Raw genomic sequence first — 25,564 nt, 5'->3', positions numbered from 1 at the left:
GCATGCAGCAGTGGAGCCAAACGAGGAAGTAAAGCCAAAGGTTTGGAAAATAAGGTCTTTTATATTAATTAGAATCCTTTATTTGTTGTTTTTTTTGTTTTTTTTTGTAGTGCAGAAACAAGAATGGCAAAGTTATTCTCTAGTCTCCTTCCCATTCTCCCTCTCACTCCCTCTGTCAAGCGTTTGTCAGCAGCTACAGAGAGTGCTGCGAGGGAAAGGAGGGAAAGGAGGGAGGAGAAAGAGAGAGAGGGAAATAGACAGACAGAGCGGGTTAGCAGAGAGAGGGATACAGAGGGATACAGTTACTGTCTGCCCCCGGACGGCTGTTGCTCTCTCTTTTTGGGTACCGGAATCATAAGGAGCCCCAAGCCACTTTCTTGGCCTTATATAGCGTGTTTTAAAATTTCTTGGCAGTTGAGTGGAGGAACCAAAGCCAGCAGCATAAAGAGTGTATCCTGGTCCAGTCCAGAGGCTGCACAGACATGCACATGCGCACACACAGATACACAGAATCGAGTGCAGTAGCTCTCTGGCACGCGTTCGGGATTACTGCTGTTGTTTTGAGCGAGAGGGGCGGAGGAGGAGGAGGAAAGTGTCTGTATTTGGTACTCCCTCTCTTGCCCTCTTTCTCTCCCGGAGGGGGGTCTGGAGGCAGGGAGAATGCAGAGGTAGAGGCAAGGCAGAGGGGGAGAGAGGAGAGAGCGTGAGAAAAAGTGGCACCGGTGTGCAGGTAAGACATCTGGAAGAGTAGATTTGTTTTGCAGCATATTGCGTTTGTAGCTCAGGTGGCCGGCATGTTGAATTTGTAGTGCTTTGCATTCTTTCATGGCTTAAAATGGGTCTCCAGAAGCAAGACCTCAAGCTGAATGAGTGTTTTTGCTGCATAGAGAGGCAAGGCTGCACCAAAAGGGATTTTTGGATGTCAGAATGCTTTACTCTGCATGTTTTGGATGTAGGCTAATCTGTCACACGCTCATGGGAAAGTTGCTCCCGTGGGAACAGGACGGACAGAGTTCACCGGAGTTGCTGTTTGAGGCTCGGGAGCCTTCCACGGCCCAACTAGTAGTGATTTGTGGCAGCAGAGTCGGGGAGAGACCGGGAGCAACTGGTCAGCACAGCAGGGGACCACGTGTTTTCCCTCACAGCGTAACCTGCATCTGCTTTGACATTAGAAGAACTAAAGCGGAGCAGCTGGTCATGCAGAAATGTCTTTTTCTTTCCCTTTCTCTTGGATTTCATCGCTTGTTTCTCACACTTTTCCTCTCTGACACCTTTGAGAGAGGATGCAGACTGATGATGGCAATCGCTCACCTTTGACCTCGGGCAAACACAAGGATGGCCGTTAAACATGTGCGGTCAAGAGGTCGCGAGGCTTGTATGTCCTGTCTCCCCCAAAGAGTCAAAACAGCAGAAAGGAATGCAGTTTTACCACAGAGACGAAATTAAACACTTTCACTGACTGCGACACCTTTTTCCTGAACGCCTTTTGAATTTCATTTGAAGACATTATGTAACCTTGAACCTGATGTTCTTGCCGTGGCATCGCACTTTTCAAATTGGTCATGAGTCTCAGGGGTAAATGTGCTACCACCTTGCCCAGAAATGCTCTTAAACTGCCAAAAGAGCCCTAACTCATGTCTCCCCCGTGTCTCGTAACATGAAGATGTTCTCAAAGAGTGATGCTTCTGGAGCGGCTGCTGTCCCTGTAGATCTATCCCTCTTGAACTATTTGTCTCTTTCGTCTGTCTCTCCCATGCCTTAATAACATACCTAGTTTCCCTCAGGGCAGTTCATCTTTTGACACATCAGAGGAGTGAAACCTTCGCAACCTTAAGAGAAATTCGGGGAGAAAATACCATAAATTGCAGGAAATCATCTCGCAAGGTTCAAAGTAGATAACTTTAAACCTTGCCTGCCAAATCGCAATTCCTCTCACATGTTGGTGCAGATATGAAGTTTGCTTTCCCCGATGTCTCGCATCACATTTGTTTTTCAGATTGGATTGTAAGATATTCTGCTGTTGAGCACACAAACAGAACGTGTGGCTGGAAAGCTGTGAAAACGACGAGATCCTCCAGCTGCGTCAGCTCCAAAGTATGTGCCGGGAAGTGTTATAAAAGCAGTAGCGACCGGGGAGGATGGCGTTTAACATGCAACCACACAAGAGGCCCAGGCTGAATTAGCAGAGGCTCGGCCTACCCACTGACTTATTTCTGTCAATAAGTGACAGGCTGGTGGGGAGAAGTTAAAAGCAAGTTGAGATTAAAAGGAAGTTTCAGTACGGAGTAAGACAAACAATCTGCTTTCAGAGTCACACTTGCTAGAAAAGTGCAGACACAAGAATAAATTGAGGTTTTTGTAGAAGTCGTTGCACTGAGAGCGTTCAGTTATCCTTGCAGCAGCTCTATTGAGCTCTTTATTCTCGCCTCACTGTACCATCCATGGTCAAATGACAGAAATCATCCTGTTTCCAGTATCCACTGATAGGCGAACGTGTCCGGAAGAGGCCCATCAGCACGTCTAATAGCTCCGTCCATTAATGATGAAAGCATGCTTGTTTTCAACTTCCAGACTGGCCTTTGTTGCAAACTTGCTCACTTTTTTATTGCAAACTTTCCCACGAGTGAAAACCCAAGACCGTGCAAATCAGGTGAGTTTGGTTTTAGGCCTGCGCCAAATGTTCGACCTCGTCCACTGTTGAAACCCAGATTCAATGACCTAACATTTATGATATTCGGTCATGCCCCTCTTGCATAAAACTCCAAGGCGGGCTTTCAGATTTGGAGGTTTTCAACCTGAGTCCAACGTGAGCCACAATTGCACATCTGATATTCATCATTTCCTTGTTAAATGGGGTATTTTGTCGTCTGCAGCTCGCAGTGATTTGGTTGCAACGAAGGGCGAAGCAGCCAAGCCAGAGCCCGTTCACCATTCACTGTGGCTTGACCATGATCAAATAGCTGCTTCCTCAATGATCCATGGTCTTTGGCCTCTCGCGCTTCCACTTGATGAAGTTCCTTTGGACCTCAAACCCAACATCGGCATGTCGGTTTTGAGGTGAAATAATGTCAGTGCCTTTGTTGGACACAAATCTGAGCTCACTGGCAATCAAAATAGTTGAAATAAGAAGGCAATCCACCATGATGAATCTCATTGTAAATAACCTCCTGTAAGTTGTGGTGAATTTTGTCCGAACCATTTAGGGGAGAAGCGAACGCTTGTGCCTGTCGGACAATTTTTATGCTTATTTATGGTGTGTTAACCATGTGGTAGTGATTTTGTCCTCTTGTGAAAAAATATATCCCCTTCTTGTGTTATCCACAAGATTTAGATAGTGGATTCTTTCACGAGCACACTGGGAACGTATCGCTTGGCGGATTTCACGTCACAGCGAGCGCTTCCAAACGGCTTCAAAGGGTTTTATTTTCATTCAGTCATGATCTCGTCATTTGTTCGACCATCACAGGATGGTTTTCATGCTGTGGGGAGGCCTTGTTTATGTTGCGCTACCGGGTGTTGACGGATGCCAATGGAAACAGCTGGCAGGCAGTGTGTTCTACTTTACAAAAACAATTATTTAGACTTCACATGTATACAGCGGCCCGTTTCCATCCTGTTTGGGTGCAAACGCCTCTGAAAGAGCAGTCGGACCTTTACAAACCAGCCCAGACTGAAAGGCACGTTTCACAGCGTTTGGCTCCAGATTTAGATATCCACAAAATAGCTTCGACCCTTGACAAAATAACATGTTTTCAGAGTGGATTCTCTGTTTTAAAGGATATTGAATCATGAGCTTGAAGAATTGACTCTCTTCTAAATGATAGATAGCGTTTTAGTGGTAAAACCTTCCCATGCAGTATTCTTTTTTGGCAACATTATGCCTGAGTCATTTTTTTTTCACCGTTTTTTTACTACAACTTGATTTAACTCTCTTTTTATACTCTCCATCAGATATTATTTAACCATTGACGGCATCGCTCGGCACTGCCAGCGCGCTCTTGCCAGCGACACACTGCCACCCAGTCGAACATGGCGTGTTACACACTTGACATTATGTCAAAATGTCAAAGCTGGAAAGGAACACGCTCTCCACCATCACAGCACTCGGCGGATTTATTAGCCCTCCAAGTAAAACATAAACCCAGCCGATGTATAAATCCCTCCAAAGAGGCTGTTTGAGCTTCAGTCCTTATTTGGCCCCTGTTTGGAAAGTGAAGAATTTACTTTCTCAGGCAAACTGCCATCACCGCGGCAGTGGCTCTTGTGTGGGCAGGAGGAGTGCTTGAGGAATTTTGAGTGTGGTTGGACCAATGGCAGGCTTATTTATTGGAGCCAGTGAGATGATTTATGCACAGTGGCAAACACATGCTTTCTCCCATCACTTAGGCTGAAGCAGATCAGCAAAGATCAGAGTGATTGTTACTGAGATAGAGGGGTAAAAGGGCGAAGATGTGTGGAAATACCGCAGCTTTCCTGAGTTGAGGTGATCAAAGATGAACAAAGAAGGGAAAAACACGTCTTCTCACCTGTAAAAATGTGACATTTCTAAGCGTTTTTTATGCTGCCACTCTTATTGTTTGATGAAATGCAAACAAAGCCTGCAAAGGTTGCTGAGCAAGCCCGTCTTATTCTCCCTCAGTTATCAGAGGACGCCTGTTCCAGCCTGTTTGAAGTGTGCGAGAGCGAAGAGAAAACAGTTCATCGCTATCCTGCTTGAACTGCAGAACGTTTACTCATTATACAATGATTCAACCCAGTGGACCGGGCTCGAGAGTCATGCTTTGATATTCTGCACTCTCCATTTCCATATAGACCCACTTGAGTACTTGAGCAGCACTTTTGCTGAAATCATTAAACCTCTCGCTGATCCACGCTCTTATTGTGACGGGAGGGGGGGTTCCAAGAAAGAGGATGGAAGCTGTTGAGGCTCACCTGAGCCATTTGACCTTTGCGGCAGATAATTCAACAACGTCCCGCCTCGGCTTGCCTCTGATTGCCCCCGAATGAGGCCTCTCTCGGCTGGCTTGAAACTGCAGAGGGGCCCCCCCGGTGGTTCGCTTGACTCCTTGTTCTAGTTCAGTGGCTTCCCAGACGCCCCTTGTGACTCGATGAGATTATAAGCTCCCAGTTTTAAAAGCCTAAACCCCACTTTGACTTTCTTCCTCTCGCTGTTGGAGAGTTTTCTTTGTGGTCTGCTGGTCACTTTGCTTGGAAGTGATTGGGGAGACTCATTCGGAGGTCAAAGAAAAGTTGAACATTTACTTTATTTTAAGTGGAATCGTGACAAAATCAGGCTCTTATTACTTAGGAGCGCACCAATAGGGTTGTAGCTATCAGATTATTCTGCATTTCTGGGCATTTTCATGCGAATCCTGTGGATTTGTGAGACAAGCAAACAGAAGATAGCATCGTTCATCATTTCAGATTCATCACTTGCAAGGAATTTCACTGCTACGGTACATATGCTGCAGAAAAGATGCACAGATGAAGACAGATGATGAAGTGGATCATTTTACAGGTTTGGAGATGGCACAGATGCAGCTGCGCAAACAGTCGCAGACAGTGGCAGTTCAGATGTTCGCCTGGCCCGATGGTGGAGCGTGTGGCAGGGCCTCTCAGAGATTCCTGCACTTTTATCCGTCTGAGCCGGTAAAAACCACGTGAAGCCTGTCTTAGTCTGGCTTCCAGCTGCACCCTCCATATATGGATGGAATCAGGCTAGCTGTTGTTCTCTCGCTCAGTTGTACGGCGATGTGGTGAGGATTTTAGGTTGTCCTGAGCCACAGCATTTAAAGGAATGTACGATTGTGTGATTATGAAGTCGGTGTCTGTGTTTTGTCTCTGTCTGCTGCCCTGGCTGTCAACTCTCATGACTGATTTTCAAGCAACATTCATATCTGATGCTGCGAAAACCATTTTTACATTCAGAAATGTGTCACCTGAAGAAATAATTCAGGATTCAAACAGCTGGGCTTTGATCAATTGTCTGGTTTCTCTGGCTGTAAACTCAAAGTCATCACTATACCCTCCTGACCTTTAGATCAATACTGGAGGGAGTCATCATCGGACAATTGCAGGCGTATGCTACAGTACAGCGCACAGAACAGCACCTCCTGTCAGCTGTAAATAAAGGCAGATGCTCTTGCTATGAGGCCCCGGGGCCACAGGGACCGCCAACACGGATATATTAATGTCAGCCACAGCCTCAGGTAGTGTAAGAACAGTAAAGAGCAAGCATGAGCCAACTTGCCTCTGGCTCCTGGGATTAGCAACTTCATCATCTTGTGGTCCCTGAAAAGTTCCAGTCGACCACTTGGGTGTTCGCTGCCTTGCTAAAGGGCACGGTTAAGTGAAGAGGGACATTGTGTGTTGTAAATTGATATGCGCAAACAGTAACTGTCCCTGTTTCTGTTTATGCTGTTATTGATTTAAAAGCGCAAATATGGAAACTAAGAGAATGTCTGGACATCGTTGTCATTAAAACGGAGGGTACATTGGTTTGCATGAAAAATGAGGCAAAATGATTAATTGATGAGTGCTGTGGACAAAATAATAGAAACACCACCCAGCTGAATGGCCTCTCTGAAAGTGCGTTTTCTCTTCCTCGTTTTCACCTCCAGCCACTTCCCCGCAGCACCTGCAGTGTAACTCATTCACTTTACTAACCGGGGAATTCCAGATGATGACCTCCAAGTTGTGGGTTTTTCAAAAGGAATGGCAACTCTTGCATGCACATGCACACCTGTGCTCAACAAGAACAAGTACAGACTGATATTGGCCTTTTATTGAATGCTGGATATTAATACCTCATCTTGGCCACTGATGGTTTGAGCCACATAAATTTTGTCTGTGAAATTGTTTCTGCACACTGCCTGCAGGGGGATTTTTGACTGAATGCTTGTAAATTTTGGCTCATAAAGTCAGATTTTATGGTATTAAAAAAGGCACTTAATGTCAACTATTGGCTGAATTTAAGATGCAAATCATATGTCAGGAGCAGAGCAAGGTGTGGCGTATTCGGTTGCCAGGAATACAGTGTAGAAATTAGCAATTGATCAGCTTCTTCGTGTTTTTGGTGGAGCTCAGGACCGTATCAGCACTGACTGATGCCGTCACATGGCATATCAGCATGCGCTGGGTGGGACCTGCTCTGCTGCGATGTTATCCAACTACTGTATTCTGATACGCTTGATGATGGCATTACAAAGTCAATGAGTCTTTTGTTTTCCCAGAGCAAACTAATTACAGCGGCTTCCTTCCTGCCCGCGTCTGTTGTCTGCTGATAGCGCCCTCTCATCTCACCGCTCGTAAACATCCGTCAACTCGCGACGCGTTACTGGTCATGCACACGTATGCATCCATGAACTCCCACATGCATTTTTATATGCACAAACAGAAGTCACTTGACTTGCCAGAGAGTGACTTGTTATGCATTGTAATGAGTGATTTGCGGTGCAGAGGGTAATATAGACCATTAGGAGTCACACTCGCCTGTCATGGATACTATGAGCAAACTGTTTTGGGAACCAAATTGGCCCCTGACGCCTTAACTGCTATTTAAAGATGCTACATGTAGCATTGCAACATCAGGAAATCAATACCGCTCTAATTTTGAAGTGATAGTATAATTAGGGGACAAGTGATCCTGTTGCTGGGAGGTCTGGCAACAGGTACTGGGCCTGCACTCTGCATTTTATAGTCCTGCTGCGCCACACAGCCGCATTTCTTGGGTAAGCTGCTGTTGTTTTACTGAAAAAAATAAATAAATAAAAGCACGCCGTTGCACGGGGCAAAGCGGGGGCAGGGTGCTGTTTCACAAGACAAAAGGAGCTGAAGCTTTCATTTTCTCTTGCAGCTGCAGTGAGAGACTGCGTTACTATGAGGGAGGTGGACGGGAGAGAAATACAACTGACCTGAGATCAGGGCTATGACAGTAATGTGTGAGCTGTTGGGGAAATTTTTTGCACGTTTGATAGTAATATTCCAGAAAAAGCTACACTGCAGCATCTCGCTCGTCCTGAATATACATCCAGCGAGACATAATGATACGAAAGGTCACTGTGTGGCATTTTCTCAGTGAGCTCTAATTAAACAGCTGTGAGCCATTATCACCTGATGGAGAATCTGAAATGTTATGACATCTGCAGGTTTACTGCCATAAAGAACCACCGGCTGTCCCGGTCGTGGTTCAGCGCTGTTAAGAGGCTGTTTAATAAGAAATGTTATTTTCATAAAGTCTATAAATACAATATTCAGAGTGTAACTACTCACAGGATGGTGGGAAATAATGATGTAGCCAGGGCTTCATTTGGCCCCCACGCTGTGTTTCCTCTGTCAGTGTATTAGAGCTTCATCACTTGTTTGATGCAGCTGTCAGTTAATCGAACGAAAACTCATCTGCATCTATTTTGACAGTCCATTAATCGTTTTGGTCATTTTTCAAGCAAAAATACAAAAGATTTAAAGGTTCCAGCTTCTCAAATGACAGGATTTGTCATCTTATATGATAGTAAACTGAATGTTTTGGGGGGTTTTGATTGCTCGTCAGCCAAAATAAGACACTCTGAGGACATCGGGTGCTTGGAAATGTAGCATTTTTCAGCATTTTCTGACACTGTATAGACAAAGCAGTGAATCAGTTCAGTTGAATCATAGAAACAGTCAGCAGATGAATGGATCACATCAATAATCATTTATTGCAGCCTTAAGACAAATAAACTCAATATCTCCAAACTAAATCCACAACAATCCCACACACTCGTGTCTCATCTGAACTGGACTTCTTGCATGATGTTTGAGGGGAGTTGTTGTCGAGTGCAGGTGAAATTGCTTTAGACATGCTTGATGAGGCATTCTGTGTTTCCCTGGATTCTCTCAGCCTGATCGGCAAAAACATCACGCAAACCGAATCATAGCATCATATTGTAACGCAAAGTGTGACTCTCAGTGTGAACTGGATGCCTGAATTTTGATTTTGGACCGGCCCTGGCGTGTTTCCCTCACAGAAAAACACTCACAAGGGTCTTTCTTTTTTCTTTTTTTTTTTGAAGCAGTGGCTATTTCTGTGCTGTTGAGGCCGATTTGGGGAATACTCAGGCATTCAGGAGGAAACATTCAGAGATGTCTCTCCCTCTGTTTCTGCAAAAGTAAAGGCAATTCTGACAGAAGTGTTCTTCGTCCTGAAGTACTTTAGAGAAGAGAAAATGCTGCTGCTTTAAGTTCCTCAGCCGTTTGGCCACTTCTTCTTCTCTCCTCTTTTTTAATGTGTTCTACTCAAAGCTCAGATGTTTCTTCAACAGATTTTAATGCTTTTCTTCACTCATGATGTCTCTCTTTCTCCACTCACAGGTCACCACGTCATGTCAAACAACTACCAACTATGAGCTGGTGAGTGTTAACGAGTGTGTGTGCGTGTGTGTGTGTGCGGGTGTGCAGGACGTGTGACGATTTGTGCACAAAGGAGACCATCGCGGAAACTTTTCAAGATGTCGTTGACCTTTGAAATCCCCTTCATAATGCAACTATCCTTCCTGGGATTGTGGCTGAACCGCACGCCAAAGAGCGCCGTGAGGTTGATGCCGGGGGGGGGGTCAAAGGTCAGACGCTGTCACCATAAGAGCTTCCTCCCTTTTCCTCAAAAGGAAAATCCTGCTTGCAGCTCAAACAAGACGCACTCAGCGTCCTGTTGTCAGCTGGAGAGACAAGAAGAATTTGATGGTGATGATGATGATAATGGTGATGAGTCACGGGGCAGCGGTTTCTTTGCAGTTCAAATCTAACTGAAGGTGGTAAATAGACTGTGTCCTCGTCTCACACTAATGAGGCGCTTTTGAGCAAGGCACCATACAGACGTCCAAAGACAGTGTGTCACATCACTGATTTGGCCTGAGAACTCCAGGCTGTTATTTAAATGCCGCGCTGAGTCGAAGAGGACAGACGTCGAGCTCCAGTCAAAGCGATTGTTTCATTTTCCTCTAGGGGTTGCTCCTCGACAGGACAAAATGTGATTTATGCGCCGCAGCACTGAGGCTTCGCTCATTTTCCCTTTAATGAGCCTGAAACGGGAGCTTTCATTCACTTCTGTGGAGAATGCACGCTCAGTAAGCGGCGGGACACGACCGGAAAACCAGCAGGAATGGCTATTTGACCATTCTCCTTATTTCTAGTCAATTTTCTCTCATGTCAAATAAAAAATGGCGCAGCGGGTCCTGGTTTCTGTTTTCAAGATGAAGTCCCGATGATATTACCAAATGAGGAACATTCCAAGCTACAGTAACGACTTTTCACTTATTTACTTTGGACGCCGGCCTTTTGAAATGGCTGCAGCAGCTTGTTAAATAGTTCCCGGTTTTGTTTATAGACCTCGCATCAGGCTAAGACTCTGCACTTAACTCGGTTAAGACATTTTCCTTAACACATGGATCACTGTCAAGCTCTGTGTGTGTATGTGTGTCTGTGTGTGTGTGAGCAAGCAAACACGGTCTCTCTCGGTCTCCGCCACATACTTTCTTCCCCCACCTCACATACCGTCTGTCTCCATCCCTGCTTCTCCCTACCATTTGCTTTTACTTTTATATCTCACAAGCCGATATTTGAAGGAGTTTCTGAACCATAATGGTCCTGATCGCCCAGTTAAATGGAGCCAGTCCAGGAGAAGGACTGCCTTCATCAGGAGGGTGATAGCTGTAATGATTATATATGTATGTCAGGCAAAGTGTATAGATCAAAGAGGCAGAGTATTTTCTTCAAGGTTAATAGAATGACTGCGTGTCTGGTGCGTCGCCGACAGCCAGCCAGCCAGACAGGGCGAGGGAGAGGCCTATAAAAGATGTCGTCTCTGCACCATCTCTGTCTCATCCTCACGCTCACCGTGTTGTTTCTTCATCGGTGTGAACGAAACAAAGACTAACCCACGGACTCTGTCTCGCTTTTCTCTCCAGCCTCCCACTCCTCAGCTGCCATTAAAGCATGTAGATACACCGGTAAGTAACACCTCTTCTTTATTCGTTGGCGCAGAGGAGACATGCTTTAAAAGCTGTTCATTCATAAATGCTGTTATTGTTATGCAGCAAAGCTGGAATAACAATTCATATGGGCACGGTGTGGCCAAATGTATGCGGACACCGTTTTACACATACATTTGTCTACTTTTGTTCTGGTTTGGGCAAATGTTAATACCTTTTCAATCAGACAATTTCCTCTAGCCCAAAGCCAGTTCCATACAGAAAAGGTTTTATCAGTATGGCCTGCGCAGAACTCTGACCTCAACTTCATCGAGCACATAAGGAGTCTTCCAGTTTCAGGTTTCTACACAACGTTTCACTGCACACAACACTGAGGATGACCTCTTATGAGAAGCTTCAACCTCACTATTGCTACTTTATGTCAGTGGATGGTAGATAATGATTGTGCTTTTGAGCTCTAAACCCAACATGCAAATCCCACCACCTGTTCCTGCACGCCGCAGAAGGTGGCAGCACCATCTAAAGCACAACAGCCAGCCAATCGGAGCACCTGTTGCTGCTCTGTGGTTTTGATTTGAGGTGGCGCACGGCTTGCCTGTAATGGAAACTGTTAACAGCAAAACTGGAGACGTGAGGAGAAATTAATGGTGGAATATGACACAGTGAATCAAATAACAAAAAGGTAATTGAAATGAAAGCATTAATGTATAATTTAAAGACTTTTTGCTTCGTTTTTCCATTGTTTTGTACACAAATTGAAACTGAACTGTAATTGTTATTAAATGCATCGGTTGATTATAGTTAAACAGTGGAAAAGTCCATGATGGTTCCACTGGCCCACCATTGACTCAGTACAACCAGGTGGCCTGAGATGAGTGATTTAACCCCCTCTCCTCTCTGCCAGTGTAAAGAAATGTTGGGTACATACCTCACAAAATGAGAAAAGCTGCCTTGACATCTGTTGCTGCCAGTTCAGTGCAAATTGTGCCTCGTCCGTGCCAGAAATGGCTGCCAAGGCCTGGCCTGAGACGAGGCATGCATGTTTAGCTCGACATTGCTAAACCATGAAGGGCGTGGGCACGGGCAGTGGGTTTCCAGGAAGGCGAGACTCCAGAAAAATGAGAGAGGAGAGAACCACGGCTAATGCAAGAAGACAACAGTTTATTCAAGTCAGCAGTCACAAACGCAAAAATTTGCTAGCTTGTTAAAAATGTTTTTTCGATGATAATGGGCTCCAGTGTCTGTATTTTCCTTTTCATGAAACCAGAAGCAACATTTATTCAAAAGATAAAAGCGCCACTGATGTCTTGCATCCCTGTTTTTTTTTTTTTTTTTCCTCCTCTCCTGTGTGAGTCACGATAATGAGTCAGCATTTGGCCTCGCCTGAATGTTTAGAGCAGCGGCAGAAGTTCGGCTGTGATTCAGGGTGAGATTATAAACACAGATCAGTCTGTGTACACCAGCCTGGATGGAGTTTAATTCACAGTCTGTGCGTTTTCACAGAGAAAGAGGCTGAAAAGCAGGTACTGGACGATATATTCAATTTAATATCATGTTATGTGCATTTTAAAGGAACACTCCACCAAAAACCTGGTTTTGGCAACTCTGTATCCAGGCTAGGTACCAGGAGTGTCAACCAACCATGAAAGAAGCTGCAAACATTTGTGGGAACACCTTTCAGGCTCACAAAGATATGATTATTGTGTCGGATTTGGCATCGATAGCATACTTTACTTTGGATGAATCTGTGAAATTACTTCCCATCGGCAGCTTGCTGGGGCTGTTTCCCGAGTGTGCCAAGAGGTGTAAGATTGTGTTCGCCCTCTTTGCTGAAATGCACAAACAACAAAACAATGGATTAAGGCCTGATAGAGCAACATCCTCTTTTGCAACAGTGAGCAACGGGCTTTATGGGCATTGTGGCCATAATTATGAGTAATGCTCGAGCTAAAAATACCAACAGAGACAGAGGCTACTAATTGTGTTGACCATGGTCTTGTTTTTTCACTGTAATTATAGAAAGTTGTCACAAACAATTTGACAATGACACATTGGTGTTTGGGAGTGAATACTGTCACCACTTTAACTGGAGATTTCACACAAAAATTAGCTGAAACCGCAGCTGAGGTGACGATCCTAATTCATCATCCGTGTGTTTTGTTTAGCCAAAACAACATTTTATTGTCGCCGTGGCTTCTTATCAGTGCATCACTTGTGTTATCCCGTCGCTGCAGGTCGCTTTCATTTCAAGTTTGATGGAAATCTTGTCTTCTGCTTGGTTAAAATCCATGCGTTCTGGCTGGATTTCAATGGAAATCAGTCATTTTTTTTATAGTTCATCCTTGAATCCTTGCTTAAATCCAAGGAAACATCATCATATAGGGTTTTCAGTGTACGTGTGTGTCTGTGTGTGGACAGGAGGCAGGAAGTGCTAGTGGAGTGTTTATTTGGTTAGTCCATATAGGATCCATCCATGGTGGTTTTGAGTCAAACTGCCCCATTGTGACCATAATTGAGTCAGTCTGGGGCCTGTTTCATGGGGATTACTCCTGGCACAGGAGAGAGGAGAGAGTGAGTAGACAGGCATGTAAACTCCAGCCACTGTCAATCAAAAATACTGACTGTGCATGAAGCACAAGAGTTGTCATCACTGACCATTTTACAGCTGAAACCAAAAGGGAAATTTTCAACAATATTGCTCGCATTCCGTAGTTTATGCTTTGGTAACGTATCGCTTCAGCCACTAGACTCTTAGGAGTAATTAAGGTCAAGCACATGTGCAGCAGACATGCACAAACATAGTGCATATCCTCACAGGAACCATACAGTACACAAACACGTAGCTTGGGAAGAGAAGGGGGGAGTCAAGGAGAGAGAGGCGAGGGGGGAGAGTCAGTAATAATGAGCGATAATGACACCGTGGGAGGAGTAGTTCCAGAGAACACAAAGTGGGCACGAGGGAGAGACCAGGAGAAAGTAGGAAGACAGTGGAGAGGGGAAGAAGGGAAGGAAGAAAGCGTCATCATATATTTCATAATCGCTGATGAAGTTTGGCACAAACAGTGCAGGGTCATGAGGAGCTGGAGCCGCTTTCTCTGGAGCTCTTGAAGATGAAGCTTGTTATCACCTGGATGATGGTTTCTGATTTAAAAAACAAACGTTTTTTTCATGATATCTTGAGTGATAGCCGTAGATTTTATTTTCTAATCTGAGTAATAAAAGACAGAGAGGCAGTCGGCCATGCCGCTGGGCAGCTCCATTCGAAGGCGCTTTGCCCACCTGCGTTCATCCTTGAGGTGGAGCACTGGGTACCTGTTGAGCAAGGTAGGCCACGCCCACACAGGAAGTCTCAAATACTGCAAAATCTTCTTGTTTTCGGTTGCAGATGGATTTGTGACTGTTTTTCTTGAAATATATGCAAAAATGTGCGGCAAAGTCGTATCTTAGCGTCTTCTTAAACTGCATTTCTTTAATGTATATTGCCGGCATTATTCTCCATTTTTCTATTTTTGGCATTACCTGCAAACCCATTCAGTCCTACTTCAGCTGAAAAGCTTGAAACAGGTTACAAATATTACTCAAACGGGAGTACAAAGGGAATTTGTTAGGGACTAATTTCAGCTGCGGATTAATACACATTCACGTAAAATATCTCACAGTTCCTATATTCATGGTGTGGCTCATTGATTTGTTTTTAATAGTTTCTAGACAACAATGGAGCTCAATAAGATACATCAGGTTTGGCTGCATGTGTTTATTGTTGATTTTGGTCTTTTTGTGTTATATTGTGTTCATGAGACCCAGCCTTTAAAGTGCATTTAAACGGACAGACAGCGCACACACGCTTTACATGCAGCATTGACTTTCACGAGGCGTTCAGGCACCCATGTAGCGACAAGACAACAGATTGCTCCCGCGATGTGAAATGTACCGGCGTAACACCCCCGCAGCCCCATGCGATCAGGCTGTTTCATTTTGCAAACACCAGCGTCCGCGGTCCGCCTAGCATCTGGTTCCTGTCAAATCACGGAGAATTATGCTTCCCATTTTGGCTCTTGGGGGGTGGGATTAGCTTCATCTGTGAGAGGCAGCAATGCAGACAGCTTTGGGGTGTGTGTTTAACCTTGCACCATGATTAGAGACCTTTTTTTTGCCAATATCTCTGTTGAACCACATGACCAGTAAATGAACGCTGAGAATGTCTGTCGCTCTATCATCTCCGACGGCTTCATCTCTTCGATGGCGGCAGGCTCATGGAGACGAGCTCTCCCCCTGGGCCGACAAACAGTAAGAGGAAGAGCCAACTCGAGCATCTATTATGCAGCAATTCCTCGACAGTCCAGCATATTTAGTAACATTTTCCCTCAGCTGCACTGTCACAGCAAAAACAGGCGGAGTCCGTCCTCAGTAAATAACTGGATTCAGAACAGGATAATTAAAGTGTGTGCTGAAGCCTTCATAAGACCTGAGTCACGGTGGTTTCCTCCTGAAGCACACTTTTTTCTTCTCACCTTTCTTTCTTCTTCTTCTCCTCAATCTCTTCTCCTTCTTCCCTGTTTACTGTATTTCCTGTCTCATCTTCTTCTGTTGCCTCTTCTGCTTCTCTCTTTTGCATTTCCCTTTTACCTCTCCCCCTTCTTTTCCACCTCCTCTTTGTTTTCTTATTCTTCTCTTCATCTTTTCTTTTTCTTCTTCTCTTTCTTCTCCTTGTTTTCTTCCTCCTTGTCATACTTCTCGTTCTCATCCCTCTGTTACACATTCTTCTTTCCTCCTTATTCTCTCTTATCGCTCTGTTACATCCTCTCCACCTGCTTCCTCTCCTTTCCATCTTCTTCTCTCCTTGTCCTTCCCCTTCCCATCACACTTACTTCTCGACCTCCTCTCTTCTTCATCACCCTATTCTGTTTTACTTCTGATGCTGCTTCTTTTCTCTTCTTACTCATCATCCTCTCTTCTTCTACTTCTTTTTCATTTGTTCTCCGTCTCCTTTTTCTTCATTTACTTCTTCTCCCCAGCCTCATCTTTTTCATCCTTCTCTTACCTCTTATCCTGCTTCTTCATGTTGCTTTATACTTCTCCTCTTCATCTCTTTTCTTTTTTGCTTCATGTTTCCCCTTAATCTTTTCCTTCACTTTCTTCTTTCAAACCTTTGATTCCTGACTGCTGTACTTCTTCTCTTTCCTTTATCAAATCTTTTGGTTTGCTCTGTTCTCAGTCCCTCTTCCTCCTCTTCTTCGGCTGCCTCTTCTTCCCCTTCTTATTTTCCTCCTCCTCTTCCCTTTATTTCTTCCAAAACAGTTGATTTCCCTAATAGGTCATGTCAGATTCAAATTCACGAACATGATCATTATTACCAGATGCAGTTTGCTTATGAATCATTTTCTCCCTCCCTCCCTCTCCCCACACCCTCTATTGTGTGTGTGCGTGCGTGTGTGTGTGTACACTCTCCAGGGATCTACAAGGTCCTGCAAGAGTGTGGAGATAAGGCGAAAGCAGTCACGGTAAGACGCAGCATTATATGTATAGATATATATGTGTGTGTTATATGTTATACAGTATGTATGCAGATACACAGATACACACACTTGTTTTTTTCCTTCCAGCACAACCAAAAGTATCGAGGCATCCTCTTTTCAGAATTCAGAATAATCACTTCTGATAAAGGCTAATTCTGCTATTTTCACATCTGGGCCATATTTTTAGGTGCAAAAAGTTTTGAAATGGGTCCGCGCACCCGTTTTTTGGCGCCATTGAGAAAAACAGTAATTTTACACAGAATACTGCAAGTTGCTGGTCTACCGCAACCCGATGTGTGTGACTTCGGTGTTTTAAAGGGTTCGTTAAACACCAAAGTCACAGAATAACTCAAACTAACTGATCCAGATGGTGGTAGACCAGCAACATCCATGTTTTGCGAAGTGAAATGACTGTTTTTCTCAGGAATATGGTGGCGAACAGAGCGATACGATGGCTGTTTCTGGTTAAACGAAAAGGATCTTACTCTTTAACAAAAGTGTCTAACTCCTCCTTTACATCCGCCTGTTTAGATGATCCACTGGACCAGTTCCAAAACTTTTGTGCCATGTAGATGCCAAAATACATAAAATTAAAATCCTGAAAAATACTTCCTTAAATCCATTGCAATCCCCAACTCGACTCTATTTCTAAAAAGCCACTGTTTGTGCTGGATGTTTCGCCATTTTTCTGTGAATGTAAATTCTCAATCCACCTCTCTGCTGTCTGTTATTCTTCAAGCATGGCTGTTTCTCAGCCAGGGCTTTACTGTATGCTCACTGGCCAATAAACCTGATCGCTGTTTGGCCGGTGAAATGAATTACATAATATCAGCAGAGGTCACATCAACAGTCGGTGAAGGATTGTAAACCTTTTCCTTTCCAAAAAACATAAGAGAGAGCTGCGGGAGTTTGCGTTTGATCAAGTGGATGTTTGCGATGAACTCTGTGGTTAGTCCCCGAGAGAAATCAGATCTGTTCAAGAAATGTTCTCGCAGCGGCTATAAAAAAGATTCACAGCAGTTCTTGTATAGATGATAATCACTCTAATTGGAATGCAGATTGGAGGGAACAAACCTGGTGATTGTGATTCCTCTGTTGAGTCAATGATGGGCTGAATATGCAGTGTTTAGAGGGTAAAAGGTCAAAGCCTCCACTCCAGATTTCATTGTTTTCATCATTTGTGGCCAGAAAACATTAAGAGGGCAGTCGTTCACATCCATAAACAATCGATGCGCAGATGACAGGCTGAACCTTAACTGTGGATGAGGGCTGCTCGGTTCGACCATGAAGCTAACACTTCTCGTCTTCCGCCTCTCCAGGAGTCAGAGTGTGGTTCAGGCCATGGAGGAGAGCTATGAGGTGGACTTGGTCTACATCACAGAGAGGATCATCTCTGTCTGTTTCCCCGCTGCCGCCGAGGAACGCAGCTACACCGCCAACCTCAAGGAGGTGGCGACGATGCTGCGGTCCAAACATGGCGAGCACTATCTGGTGAGCAGCACGCCCAAAGTGAATCCAGTCACTTTTTGTGCTTCCTGTTTGCACAACTTCGTTCTTTGCTGACAAAGTGGCACAAATGCATAATATTTCCTGGTCTCTGAGGACCAAAAACATAGCTAATTTTAGAAGGCATCACATGTAAATTCATGCTTTGTTACTGTATATTTATAGCTGTTCTCTTCCTGATTGCAGGTGCTCAACCTGAGCGAGTGGAGGAATGACTTATCAAAGTTAAACCCCAAGGTACAAACACCTCAGCAGCTGCAGCTCGTCTTTGTTATTTCAATCCAGACAGAGGCTAATGCGTGCAAAACTAGCAAGTGACCTCATGTTTGAGAGGAATGTAAACCAAAAAGAGCCAAACATCCTTCCTTTAACTTCCTTTGCCTTCTTTTGGTCCTGATCATCCCCTTCAGGTTCTGGAGTTCGGCTGGCCAGACCAGCACGCACCGGCGCTGGACAAGATCTGCAGCATGTGCAAGGCCATCGACACGTGGCTCAACGGAGACCCACGCAACGTCGTGGTCCTGCACAACAAGGTGAAGCAGACATGGCCGATCTACAGTAACATATGCACATGTGGCTTCTGACCTCTTAAAATCAACATAAATTCTTATAGTTATTCAGTTCTTGCAGTTAAATACACGTTACTATACAGTATTTGCACATGTACAGATGAAGCAGAGGAAAACATTTTTCCAGCTTTACTCTGGAAAAGGCTTGTTCGTTTTTGAGTCCGATCGTTCACTTTAAACAAGCGCAGAGCTCAAATATTATTTCTTGTTATTTACGCTTCCAGCTTTTGGGTTTTGGAATATAAGTCATGCAGCTTACTGACCGGTTCATCACATCTGAGGATTTATTTGTTCCTCCGTTTCTCCATTAATACCAAAGTCTTTGATCCCTTTGAAATGATTCCTGTTTCAAATAAACTTTTCAATTATGCATCTTGAAATAATCATTAAATCACGTCGCTGAGCCTTGTTGTGTCTGTTTTCTGTGTCGCAGGGGAACCGAGGTCGAACGGGGGTGGTGGTGGCTGCATACATGCACTACAGCAACATATCCGCAAGGTACCAAACATGTCACGATCAGCCGACAACGGCTTCTTGAAATTCAATTTAAACCAAGTGATTGATCAGCAGAGGGGAATAATTTAGGCCGTCGGGACTGAAAAAGTGTGATTCAAGTCCTCCTCACAAGGTTCTGTGAGGACAAGAGCATCAATCAGTCCAATCACAGTTAGGCCTCGAGGTCTGGGACTAGAAAATTAAACATCGGTGTGATTATTATGGGAAAACACTCCATCCTGGCTGGCTTATTTTTCTGGCTCTGTGAGGAGAAGCACTCCAAAAATGTCATTCTTTAATGCAACCAGATGTTAATAGGTGGGACGGAGCCAAGAGGATTTAAAGCCACTTTGTAAATGATGAAGGCCGGCGAAGGGGGTGGGGGGTTTCTTAATCACAAGAATCTGGAGGTCTTCCACAATACAGGCAGCTACTGTTGACAAAATGCGCTGTTGTTTGACAAATAATAACAATGCCTGTCTCATGTTGTGTCCCGCAGTGCTGATCAGGCGCTGGACCGGTTTGCCATGAGGCGTTTCTACGAGGACAAAGCACTTCCTGTTGGTCAGCCATCACAAAAAAGGTCAGTTATGACCTCTCCTCCTGTTTGTGGACCTTTGCTGTTGTTGTTGTTGTTGTTGTTGCAGCAATTTGTCCACTAAAACTGAATAACCCAACTCCACCCATCCCGTTTTGTTTGAGAAGCATTTCACAGAGGAAATTCTTCTGCTTTTTTTTTTTTTCTTTTTAGGTTTATCTCCAATTTTGTTTTAATTAGGATAATTGTGAGCGAACGTCATGGCATGGTGAGAAGCCATCTATCTTGTCTGTCTGAGGGATTCCTCTGGTGTCCCTGGGGAGGCTGCGGGACCTTGGTGGCAGTTCGTTCCTGCCTCTTTAGCGTATCAGAGCATATTTTCCTCCAATTATCCTCCACTTTTAGTGCCGAGTGTTCAGACTTAATGTCCTCTCCGTGAATAGAGAGCAAAACAGCGGAGTAAATTCCAAACCAGAACAGGTCAAAGCTATCAAGAGTGGTTTAAAGGTATTTAAACAATTTCACATTTTGAATGCAGCTCCCTCATCTGAGACATCCCCCCTTAAGTCATAAATCTGCTCACACCGTATTATTAGCCCCCTCGGCATGATTAGACAGTCATTCGCTTCAAGTTTTGACCCCTTACGTCTCTCTTCTTCACCTGCGGAGAGAGGAATCCTGATCTGAGTGCTGCTCGGAAAGGATGAGCGGGACAAAGGTTGCAGGGAATCGACGACGAAACACAGGAAACAGCAGGGGACTTAACACCGCTTCATTTCAGCGAGTGAATTAGACAGCGAGCCCTTCTCTAACAGGTCTATAGGCTTGCCCTCTGCCCCGCTGCTATTTCCTGCTTAGGATATAATTATCTCTGCCCCTGGAGTCTGCCAGTATTATGGTCTGGAATGTGCGACATTAACATTAAGAGTAGGAGATGAGCTCAGTCTGCTGCTGCTCTAAAAGCTTGTAAAAGTTTGGATTAAAGGTGTTACTCGCAGCATTTTAGGGCCATTAAATGATTATCCTGTTGTGAAAGAGCGCTTCAGTAAACAAACTGAGGCCTTGCTTGGGGGTGGGGGTGGGGTGGGGGGGCGGTAGGCAGCCTCTTGTGTGCCACTGGGTCAGATTCAGCTGGAAAATGGGCTGATTCATGGTACAAAGCAGGATAAAAGCAGACTTGAGCGAGAGACGAGGGCCAGTATGACTTGTTGCACACGTTATGCAGGCTTTTAATTGTCAGGAACGTCTCCCTTTAAATGTTCAAAGTTCGGGCACAAACGATGGGAAGGACTGTTTGCAAACTGAGAGCCTTTTTGTGTTTGATTCATACTTCTTTCTTTGCTGCATCTGGCACTCCCCTGTAATTTCCTAACTATATTTTCTAGTTATTTGCAAAGAACAAATTGCAGCGCTCTCTGTGACAGAAGGAATACGGGCTTAATGTCGAGCAGTACCACGAGCCTCAAAGTCATGGCTGTGGTGTTATTCAATTTTCTATGCAGGTTGATGTTTCAAAGCCTTCATGCAAAACCTGTAATATCGGATAATTTCTTAATGATAGGACATGATTACATCTCACACCGCGCACACACCCACTGTAGCTACAAGTCGCTTCCTCCTCTCTGCGCTGCTCTCGCAGCGTCCCCGCTCAGGCTAATTGAATTAAAGAGAGGCCAAACCATCTGGCCACTGACAGCAGAGCAAGGGGGGGTGTCTGCATGCAGCGGCCCCATGGTCAAGGTCACGTTTGGTACTATCATCATTATCATCATTAACAACCAGACCACACTAACTCAACAGACCCCCAACTGGCCTCTGTACACACCTATTCGGGCTGACATTTCCTGTTGTGGATAAAGGTTGTTTTATAGTCGGGGTGGAATTTGGTTCTGGCTGCGCAGACGATGGCCGGTAAAGGTGAACCACGCAGGTGAGGGCTTAATCCCTCAGTTGGTGTGTAATCTAGCCAGAAGGTCCTGAGGTGGGATAGCTGGTACTGAACATGTATCTGCCATGGAGGAATGATCCCTAATTGTTTTGGTGATAAGGTTGGAAGGTGAGGCAAGATATCAAAAGCCACCAAGGGGATTCGGTCCTGATTTTAACGACCTCTGTGGGCTTTGCTTGAGCATCACCAGTGGGAACAACTTAACTTTTATTCCCTTTTATTCAGAAGACGCAAAGAAAAACAAAATCATGCTCCAACACGTTGTTAATGGACGGTGTGAGCAGGTCATTAGCAGGGCATTGACTGTTTTTAGTCCAGTTTTTGGGGAGACACCGGATTTACATTTCCCTCTCTGCAGGTATGTGCAATACTTCAACGGCCTTCTGTCCGGACACATAAAGATCAACAACAAGCCTCTGTTCCTGCATCACGTCATCATGCACGGCATACCCAACTTTGAGTCCAAAGGAGGTGAGCGCATGCTTCCGCCAAGTCAACAGGAGCTCGGTTTTTGCTTGAAAGTATTTCACTTTCCTTCTTTATTTCCCCTCGCAGGCTGCCGTCCTTTCCTGAAGATCTACCAGGCAATGCAACCAGTCTATACGTCAGGAATATAGTATGGAAACTTTTCCTCCAGTTCAGCGTGGTTTGTGTTTGAATCCACTGCAAAGACGACCCGATGCTGATTCCAGTTATTGAATTTTAACGAGACATTCTTACTGTTCTTACTGCAGCAATGTGCAAGGAGACAGCAACACCAGTATCTGCATCACTATTGAACCCGGCCTGCTTCTGAAGGGAGACATCTTGGTGAGATTTTAAGCATAACTCGGACTGACCTTGCCCTCCATCTCTGCATGCGTCGATGAACGCTGACAGTCCGACTCTTCCCTTTTTACCACAGCTGAAGTGTTACCACAAGCAGTTCAGAAACGCCACCAGGGATGTGGTGTTCAGGGTGCAGTTCCACACCTGCGCCATCCACGACCTCGGGGTGGTTTTCGGGAAGAACGAGCTGGACGAGACCTTCAAAGGTAACCGCCCTCTTGGTGGGTGTGTTTTTACAGTTAATGTGTTTGTTCAAAATGGTGTGAAAACATTCAGCAGCAGTTTCTTTCATTAAGCAGTTAATACAGTAGTTTTGAACTGGGGATATTGGTTTCCAGTGTGAAAAAGTTCTTGTGCCCTGCTGCACTGTTCCTCATATTTTTCCAGTAAACAGGGTCCTCTGGTGGTGAAGGCAAACACAGCATTCACTGACTGCATGTAAAGGGAGGGGAGCCGCTAACATTAAAACACTGCAGATGTCAGTTTTTGCACAATTTGTTGCAATCTTAATTTTTTTATGTCGTTTTATTGTCTGTATGTTTCACTAAAAATTCCATGCAGGGTTTTGAACTCATCGTATTTCACCTACATATTGTGTTTGTATTCGTCCATGTCCAAAGTTTGACAAAAAAAATGTTTCTTTGTGTTCTGTCTCGACAGATGAGAGGTTTCCAGAGTATGGGAAGGTGGAGTTTGTGTTCTCATACGGGCCCGAAAAAATCAAAGGTAATACATTTTTACTACTGAAAGGATGAAAATAAAATAATAGAAAAATATAGTGTTATACTGTAGCTCAATAACAGCCATTATCAGGTCCAGTGTCTTCATCAGGACAAACCGTGACAGTGACCAATGGAAATTTACATTTGGAGTTGACCCGATTTGACGTGATGTGCTCTGTGAGAGGACTCCATTACCCATCATGCCGTGTGTTCCTCAGGTTTGGGCCACCTAGAGAATGGGCCAAGCGTGTCTGTGGACTACAACACCCAGGACCATCTGATCCGTTGGGACTCGTATGAGAGCTTCAGCCAGCGTTGTGAGGACGCTGTGGACGGCGAGCACGGTATGTCCACACACACACACACACACACACACACACACACACACACACACACACACAGAGTTTGATGGATCACTTGGCTCCACTCATCACTTGTCTCCACTCATCCACTGATAGAGACTGCTGTTTTGACTGCAGTGTGGAATGAAAGAATATGTCTCCCGGTGCGGTGGTACAGCGATGTGACACTGTGTTTTTAATAGCTTTTGGATGCATGGAGCATGGAGGCAATAGGCTGGAGCCCAAAAGGTGATTTCTGCCTCCCGAGGATTTGCAACACTGTTGAACGCTCGCTTTAAGATTTCAGTTTTATTACCTTAGAAAGAGTTCAATGTTTCAACGCCTCCGCGCAATTTGAGCTTGAAGCATTGCAGTTTTTTCAAACGTAATAAAAAAGACATTTTAAAGGGAGCGAGTCTGTGGGCAGCGTAAATCACAAGCACAGTTTTTTGGGCTCTTTGCACCTGGGCGAGAAAGATGTGCTCGGGTTTTGCACGCTGATTAATAGGAAAGGGTTGAATAACGGTTATTTTTCAAACTGAATTTTCATCTGCAAAGAAATATTCAGACTTCAGTTTTACTTAGTTTAAGACTCACAGTTTAAATTCCCGAGTCACCGCCACAGGTCTGCTGAAGAGAGGATACATCTGTGTGTTTCGACTCGCCCCCCTCTCCTCCTCTAAACCCTATATCACTGAGCTGCCCGGGTATCCCCCCGACCAACACCCCCGGCCTGTCAATTAGTCCTTTAAATAGCAGCTGCAGAAATAGGGGGCGTCAGTCGCCCTGCAACTGGCTGCCCCCTCCCCAGGGATGTTGAAACCTGAGACACCACCAACTCAAAGTCCCACACGTGTCCAAACCCACCTCCATCCACTCCTGGCTTTTTGCTGGGCACCATGTATCATGCACCACCTCCTGCGACTGTTGTTTTATTGATCGGTTGGGTATTTTCCGAACTCTAATCACTTTATTTGTGTAGCCTGTCTAAATCAGTCACCCATGGTTGCAAATGTAGACTTACTGGACTTAGTGGGTCAGAAATATAGCTTGGAGGCAGTCCATTTAGTTTGGATAGCATAAAGAAAAATGGCCTCCTTTGTCCCATTTTACACTGATATCAAGCACTTATGGACTGAGATTTATATCTTTTATCGCCAGTATTATCATGGTATTATCATTACTCCATGTATGCCTTTGTCCCCTCTGTAAAAGAGCATATATCCAGTCAACGAGTGAGGAACTGGGATTGCTAAGCAGCAGAACATAATCATTACAAGATCATTTCTGAAATAAGCTTGAACATCAAACATTGATAACATCATAAAACATCCTGTCTGAGAGTTTTTAAGGCTGTTAGCCTCTCAGCGATGATGAGATTCATGATTACTGCTGTTAATCTGAGAAACTTGCACAAGCGGGAGAATGCACTCAACCTCAATTGAGTCAGGACTTGGCAGCCATTGCAGTGCTGCATCCACTTTTATATATGGGATTTTTTTCTTCTTCTTTTTTTTTTTTTTTTTACGGCTTTGCAAAGAGCCATTTCATTTTTATGAACATCCCCAGAGAACAGTTGCTGTAATTGCAGCGTTGCAAGAAGGTCGGTGGGAATCGCCAGGATTGCAAGTTTGATCCTAATTGAATGGGCGGCAGCGTTCTCAGCACTCAGCAGGAAAAACCTCTCGGCCAGTTTATTCATTTCTCTAATTGCAGCCTTCGCGCTTACACTGGGACGTGAGAATCCGAATGTCCAGAGGAAGCTGCAGGAGCACGGTGTCTGCTTTTCCAGGGACTGAACAGAGAGAGGGTGGAGGCAGGTTTCACTTGTTTTGGAAAGCGACAAGAGGCGCGATGAAATTACAGTCGAGCTGCACAAAAAGCTCATTTAAATAGCGACAAAGAAGCCTTTGGAGTTTGGAATTTTGTTGTTGGAAAAGGTAGTTACCCACTTGGGGAAAGTTAATACATAAAAGATTATTAATACGCACTTAGAGAATGTTAATCAGGTGTCAGAAGCACAGTTGAGTTGGCAAACCCAGGTGAGGACATACACTGATGCCACATGAATGGCACCAATAAGCCCCATGACAGAATGGCCTATTTTTACATGCTGTAGTCCACTGCACTCGAATCA

General features: G+C 44.7%; 1 protein-coding gene across 12 annotated transcripts in view; it reads left to right on the top strand.

Moving 5' to 3' along the window:
- tns1a (tensin 1a) overlaps positions 1-25,564 on the top strand; it is a 79,802-nt gene that overhangs the window by 30,912 nt on the left and 23,326 nt on the right. For 6 of the 12 annotated variants that reach the window (XM_070958095.1, XM_070958094.1, XM_070958092.1 and 3 more), the window contains exons 4-17: positions 9,349-9,387; positions 10,941-10,982; positions 16,416-16,465; positions 17,800-17,971; positions 18,173-18,223; positions 18,397-18,519; positions 18,989-19,053; positions 19,550-19,633; positions 21,895-22,007; positions 22,092-22,152; positions 22,271-22,346; positions 22,441-22,585; positions 23,025-23,090; positions 23,305-23,430. In XM_070958095.1, the coding sequence (XP_070814196.1) occupies positions 9,349-9,387; positions 10,941-10,982; positions 16,416-16,465; positions 17,800-17,971; positions 18,173-18,223; positions 18,397-18,519; positions 18,989-19,053; positions 19,550-19,633; positions 21,895-22,007; positions 22,092-22,152; positions 22,271-22,346; positions 22,441-22,585; positions 23,025-23,090; positions 23,305-23,430 (1,213 nt within the window). Of the gene's footprint in view, positions 1-660; positions 731-9,348; positions 9,388-10,940; positions 10,983-14,182; positions 14,289-16,415; positions 16,466-17,799; positions 17,972-18,172; positions 18,224-18,396; positions 18,520-18,988; positions 19,054-19,549; positions 19,634-21,894; positions 22,008-22,091; positions 22,153-22,270; positions 22,347-22,440; positions 22,586-23,024; positions 23,091-23,304; positions 23,431-25,564 lie in introns of those variants that run through there. The other 6 variants (XM_070958089.1, XM_070958093.1, XM_070958099.1 and 3 more) reach the window with 4 other exon arrangements.

Source organism: Chaetodon trifascialis, chromosome 24, assembly GCF_039877785.1.
Source record: "Chaetodon trifascialis isolate fChaTrf1 chromosome 24, fChaTrf1.hap1, whole genome shotgun sequence".
NCBI lineage: Eukaryota > Metazoa > Chordata > Actinopteri > Chaetodontiformes > Chaetodontidae > Chaetodon > Chaetodon trifascialis.
Note: the sequence above shows the minus strand (reverse complement) of the source record. Positions and strands in the feature narration are given on the sequence as shown.